Source organism: Gorilla gorilla, chromosome 2 (assembly GCF_029281585.2).
Source record: "Gorilla gorilla gorilla isolate KB3781 chromosome 2, NHGRI_mGorGor1-v2.1_pri, whole genome shotgun sequence".
NCBI lineage: Eukaryota > Metazoa > Chordata > Mammalia > Primates > Hominidae > Gorilla > Gorilla gorilla.
In genome coordinates this window covers 132,968,210-132,974,750 of record NC_086017.1, presented here as the reverse complement: position 1 = coordinate 132,974,750, position 6,541 = coordinate 132,968,210, and the positions used below count along the sequence as shown (strand labels likewise).

The 6,541-nt window shown below is 39.5% G+C and overlaps 1 protein-coding gene across 2 annotated transcripts in view; it reads right to left on the bottom strand.

Moving 5' to 3' along the window:
• Positions 1 to 739: 739 nt before the first annotated feature.
• Positions 740 to 6,541, bottom strand: part of CD86 (CD86 molecule) — a 67,019-nt gene continuing 61,217 nt past the window's right edge. For both annotated transcript variants that reach the window (XM_004036163.3, XM_055383782.2), the window contains exons 6-7: positions 3,777 to 3,822; positions 740 to 2,435 (exon numbers count right to left, since the gene is read on the bottom strand). In XM_004036163.3, coding sequence (XP_004036211.1) covers positions 2,339 to 2,435; positions 3,777 to 3,822 — 143 coding nt within the window. In that variant the 3' untranslated portion in view covers positions 740 to 2,338. The remainder of the gene's footprint in view (positions 2,436 to 3,776; positions 3,823 to 6,541) is intronic.

The following is a 6,541-nucleotide window of genomic DNA, read 5'->3' as shown; positions in this document are numbered from 1 at the left end:
ATTTAATATACAAAGGAGGGATGTTCTCACCAAAGGGCATGTTAATATTTCATTCAATCTTTAAACAGATATGTTTTGAGAGAACAAAAAAGAATTCTGAAAAGAATACATGATAGCAGAAATAAAAATACAACAGAAGTTAGAAGATAAAGTTGAGGGAATCTTTAAGAAATACAACAAAAGACAAAAAGATGGACAATAGAATAGACAACTATCTTAGTTGTCTGAGGATCCATTGGTGAGAAATTAAACACATTCCTGCCCTCACAGAGTCTAGGTAATTTTCTTTTTTCCAGAGTTTTCCTGGCTCCTCTCACATGCTGTATGTATATATGCATTTATTTTATAATCATGGTGTTTTCAAGGAATATTTTTACATTAAGCTTTTGTTTAATGTACATGTAAGTACATAATTAAAAAATTACACACTACAGGTTACAAACTCAAAAGTAAGCTTCCCTTCCTTATTCCAGATTTCTTAGTTGTCCTCAAAAACAACCATTCTTACTTGATTTTTTATGACTCATTACTGAGATAAACATATAGAAGTATACAAGCCTCCTTTCGCAAATAATGGTAGGGGAAAGGGAGGAGGAGAAGATACAGGATGCGTGAGAGGCTTCTAGCCATAGAGATGTAAAGAGAAAGGAAGTACATTCAGAGGACAGAGCGGGGAACATCAGACCACAAGGGTTGAGTAGTACTCTTGAAGCCAAAGCAGAAAATGTAGACTTTTAAATGAATGTAACAAGCATTTATTAAAAACTGTGCTGCACGAAACATGTTAGAAACTAGCCAGGTGCTAGGAGTCTAATCAAGGCAGGGGCAGGGTACAAACATGGGAATATTACATGGACAAGCTTGTCTAGCATGGCAGTCTATAACCCTTGAGGGTTTACATAAAATAAAGGAACATTTTTGTGGCTCAGGCTCCCCAGAGTTCTCTTTATGTTTGGGCAGAGACTGCCCCATCCCTTACTGATCCCACCTTAGAGCCAGGTTTTCAAAGTCATTTCTCCCAGTATATCTGTCTCTGTATGCAAGTTTCCTCTGGTTGCCTTGAGCAAAAACAATCATCCAACTCAAATTTGCTAGCCCTGTGCTGGGCCAGCCCACATTCCGTAGGACATCTGTAGGCTAAGTAAGCCCCTGGGTGATCTGCGTCTTGGTCTTCCTAATTCCGTTGGCAGCTCTTCCTCTCTCAGCCAGGAGTGGAAAGTCCTAAGCCTCCTTCCATTCATCCCATTATCAAGGTGATGGCTCTCCCTCCCCAGCTCTGCTTCCAGGAAGATGACATCCTAATAACTTGGGTATCACCAAAACCCCTCCCTGACCACCAGGGAAACTGCTGTCTGTCTTATGTCCATTTGGACAGACTATCCATCTGTTGCTTGTTTCAAGACTTGTTGATGGGGTGGACAGACCGGACATTTCATGTATTTCTTTGGATCAAGATCTCTCTTTTTTTTCTCTCTCTCTCTTTTGAGTATTGTGATCTCTTTTGGTTCTTTCACAGCTTCCCCAGGCCATCTCACTAGTCAGTTCTTCAAGAGAAACAGGGTTCACAAGCTCCGGCATTTTCCTGTTTATTCAGTTCTCTCCACTAGGGCTTGTTGGGTGGGGCAAGCCTCCTCAATATTAGCAACAGCCCAGATAGAAGTGGCTCCAGGTTCTATCTCTGCCTCTCCTAATTTCCCCAAATTTAGGTTGGTCTGCTCATTGTTGCCTGTACCCTAGGCCACCGTTTTCCTTACTGACCCTGACAGAGGGATGAGAACTCCTTAGCAGGGGTAGACTTTTGTCTAGAGCATAGTAATCACACTATTACAGTACATAGATCTCTATGTTTCAAGATATTAACACTATAAGGTCATAAATACATAAGTCCCACCCAGACTGAGGAGGTAGTTGTTTAGTCACAGGTACACAAGATTCAGTGGGGCACCAGCTTAGAATTCTGGGCAGATAAAAGGCAGTTTTCCAGAAATTGAGAGGTCTATTTAAAAAAAAACACAATCTATGAAATTAAGAGAAGAATCTGATCTGGAGGAGGTATTGGTCCTAAATTTTATTTCGAGGTCATGAGCCATTAAGCTGGGCTTGGCCCATAAGTGTGCTCTGAAGTGAAAAGAAGCAGTAAGAGAATTAAAGTCTGCTCTTGGAATATGGAGCAGAGCTGGAGTTACAGGGAGGCTATTCCACTTAGAGGGAGTCCTGGAGCCCCCTTATTACCATGGTAATGTCTTTTTGCCTTCTGGAAGAAATCAAAAAGGTTGCCCAGGAACTTACAAAGGAAAGGGTAGAAAAAATGAATACTTGTATGGGCTTTACTCTTTAATTAAAAACATGTATCACTTTTGTCGCATGAAGATGTCTTCGAACTTTTAAAAACACGCTGGGCTTCATCAGATCTTTCAGGTATATGGATGTTTTCTCTGGAGAAATAGAAGAAAAGATTAGGTGATATTTCGCATTTGAGCTACTTTCTTTTTCTAGATTTCAATGATAGGGCAGAATAGAGGTTGCCATTGGAACAACAATGAGGAGAAACAAACTATTGAAGAGAAAGGTGGAGAAGGCAAGAGAAAAGAACCACGGTCTACACTGTCATCTATGCTTCAAGAGCTACCCTTTATTTCTGCCTGGCCCTTCCCATGCCCTCTGCTGGTTCTCTGCTGCCTGCCCTCTGCAGGCTCTTCCAGACCATTTCTGAAACTGAGTGTGACAGGGTAGGCAGGATTTCAGAGCCTTTCTCATTGTCCAAGGGTGCCCAGAATTATTAGTTTTGTTGCTAGAATCACAGTGGCTGGTATATCTGGATTAGTGCTGGGTACTCTCGGTTGTCTCTGCACCCTGGGGGTTATGATCCTATCTCTGAAACCAGGCTTGTGACTGAGGGTTGCTTTGATCCTATGGGTATGCAGTCAGAGCCTTGATATTCCTGAGAGCTTAATTTCTCAGGAGGGATAGAGGTACAGACTCTCTGATAGCTTCACGTTGTGAAAGGACTGATCACCACGAACTTTTATGTATTCATCATGCATCAATCATTCTTTCAACATTTATTGAGAACCTGTTATATGCCAGGCACCATGCTAAGTGCTAGCAGCACAATGATGAGCTTAACTGGTATGGTCTCTGCTCTTCATAGGATTTAGTTAAGTCTAGTTTATAGAGTTTAATAAGATAATTACACAAATATGTAAGCATAATCTGGTGTTATTAAGAAAAAGCCAAGGGATCCACATGACACTGTAACAAGTTGACATTTTCTAGTTTGGGAAAGGGTTTTTAAGAAAGTGCTGCTTGAGGCAAGATCTGAAGAATGAGGTAAAGAAGTGGCAGAAGAACATCTAAACAGGGCCATAGCAAATTCTAAGATGCTCAGGCTGAAGCAAACATGTTATCATTCCCCACTTCTTCATTTATTCATTCCACACACGTAGGATGCCCACTAATCTAGGCACTGTGCCAGGTACTGGGGTTACTGTGGCAGATAAGATGCAGCCCATGTTCACCACCTCTGAAGTCTTTGGTATTGACTTTTACTTGACCATGACAGAGCTTGTCATGCTTTCTGGGCATTGTGCATTGGATACCCTGTCATCCATTATCAGGTTATTTTCTTCTAGTTCTTAACTAGTTTTATTTTCCTCTCCCTCTCCATTAGTTCAGGTTTGCTGAGGTCTCAACATACGTTAGGCATAAGCCTATTCAAGTAACAGGCACTCTGGGGATTATACCTCTCTCATCAATGTCTCAGGGTCAGGATTTACCTTTTCTTGGTCTGTTCACTCTCTTCCCTCTCCATTGTGTTGGTTCCTGAAAGACACCAAGAACAATCTTCAAAAATGTATTCCTCATAGATACCAAAAGAAGGAAAGTTTGAAAAGGCTTCAAAGTTCTGGGACTCAGAGAGAAATTGTTGTGACTTTATATATGGAAGAGATAGTTACTCAAATGATGCAATTTCAGGGGGATTGGGAAGAAGTTTCTTGCATTCAAAAAGTATATGCCTTCCCTTTCTCACTGTGCCTTAAATTCTAACACTGGAAATAGATTTTTCACTTATATCTCTATCCTGGCTAACCAAAAAATACCATTGGGAGGGGTAATATATTTAGTTTTAGCAATCATTTTGTGATTGGAAGAGTTTCTAATCCTTTTCTGAAAGCAAGGTTTATAAGGAGGAGGAGAAGAAGTCTTGAAGATGTTGATGCCTAAATCGGCTAGCCAGATGGTGCTAAGAATATTACACAATGTTGCATGGGCAAAGCCAAGTGGGAAATTTCTAGCCAGCTAGACCTCACAAAGCCTGAGTTGCTATTGATAGGGGCTTGCTACTGACACAACTTGGGATGTAAATTTCTCTAGGCTGACTGTTGTGATGATGCTATTGTCCCACGTAAACCCCAACAGGTTGCTAACCTGGGTGTCCATGGAGGTATTTATAGACCACAAGAATCCACTCAACAATACCTCTGATGGTTTTGTGATTCTGTCTTTACTAAATAGAGCATTCTTGAACACTTCCTGTCACTGGAAGTTCTCTTTTATGTGTGTATGTGTGTATTTAAAAACAATCAGCTTTTATGAGGCCACAAAGTCATAAGAATGATATAACGGACTTGGGTACTTGGGGGGAAGAGTGAGAGGTGGATGAGGGATAAAAGACTACACATTGGGTACAGTGGACATTGCTCGGGTGACAGGTGCATCAAAATCTCAGAAATCACCACTAAAGAACTCATCCATGTAACCGAAAACCACCTGTTCCCCAAAAACTATTGAAATAAAATAAAAATAAAAGATAAAAACAATCAGCTTTATGGAGGTATAATTAATAAATAATAAAACCCAATCATTTTCAGTTTAGAGTTTGGTGATTTTAACGAATATATATAGTCACGTAACCACCACCACAATCAAGATCGAGAACATTTTTATAAGCCAAAATAGTTCGCTTTTCAGCTGATTCCTTTCCCCCATCCCATGGATAACCATGAATCTACTTAAAATAGTTTTGCTTTTTCTCAAATTTCATATACATGAAATTGTATAATGTGTATTCTTCTTGTGCCTGGATTGTTTCACTTAGCATAATGCTTTTGAAATTTATCTATGTTCTTGTGTATTATTAGTAGTCCATTCCTTTCTATAACTTTGCAGTATTTCATTGTATAAATATACCACTGCCAACTGATGAAAATTTAGGATGCCAGGTTTGGTATTATGAAGCAAGCTGCTATGAACATTTGTGTATGAGTCTTTATATATTTTTAAATTTTTTAAAATTTCTGTTTGGTAAATGTCTAGGATTTCTGGGTTGTATAGCAGTACATGACAGTTTCAGTTGCTTCATATCCTCTCCAACACTTGATGTTTATCAGACCTTTTAATTTTAGCCATTCTAGAGGGTGTGCAGTGGTATCTCATTATCGTTTTAATTTGTACTTCCCTGATGACTAATGATGTGACTGTGCTCATCGGCCATCTGTATATCTTCTTCTGTTATGTATCTGTTCAAGTCTCTTCTTCCTGCCTTTTATTAAATGGATTGTCTTCTTACTAATGAGTAGCAATATGTAATTATATACTGAATACAAGTCCTTTATCAGATATATATTTTGCAAACGTTTTCTCCCTGTCTGTGGTTTGACTTTTCGTTTTTTTTTTTTTTTTTTAGTATTTTTCTTTTTTTTTTTTTTTTATTATACTTTAAGTTTTAGGGTACATGTGCACATTGTGCAGGTTAGTTACATATGTATACATGTGCCATGCTGGTGCGCTGCACCCACTAACTTGTCATCTAGCATTAGGTATATGTCCCAATGCTATCCCTCCCCCCTCCCCCCACCCCACAACAGTCCCCAGAGTGTGATATTCCCCTTCCTGTGTCCATGTGATCTCATTGTTCAATTCCCACCTATGAGTGAGAATATGCGGTGTTTGGTTTTTTGTTCTTGCGATAGTTTACTGAGAATGATGGTTTCCAATTTCATCCATGTCCCTACAAAGGACATGAACTCATCATTTTTTATGGCTGCATAGTATTCCATGGTGTATATGTGCCACATTTTCTTAATCCAGTCTATCATTGTTGGACATTTGGGTTGGTTCCAAGTCTTTGCTATTGTGAATAATGCCGCAATAAACATACGTGTGCATGTGTCTTTATAGCAGCATGATTTATAGTCCTTTGGGTATATACCCAGTAATGGGATGGCTGGGTCAAATGGTATTTCTAGTTCTAGATCCCTGAGGAATCGCCACACTGACTTCCACAATGGTTGAACTAGTTTACAGTCCCACCAACAGTGTAAAAGTGTTCCTATTTCTCCACATCCTCTCCAGCACCTGTTGTTTCCTGACTTTTTAATGATTGCTATTCTAACTGGTGTGAGATGATATCTCATAGTGGTTTTGATTTGCATTTCTCTGATGGCCAGTGATGATGAGCATTTTTTCATGTGTTTTTTGGCTGCATAAATGTCTTCTTTTGAGAAGTGTCTGTTCATGTCCTTCACCCACTTTTTGATGG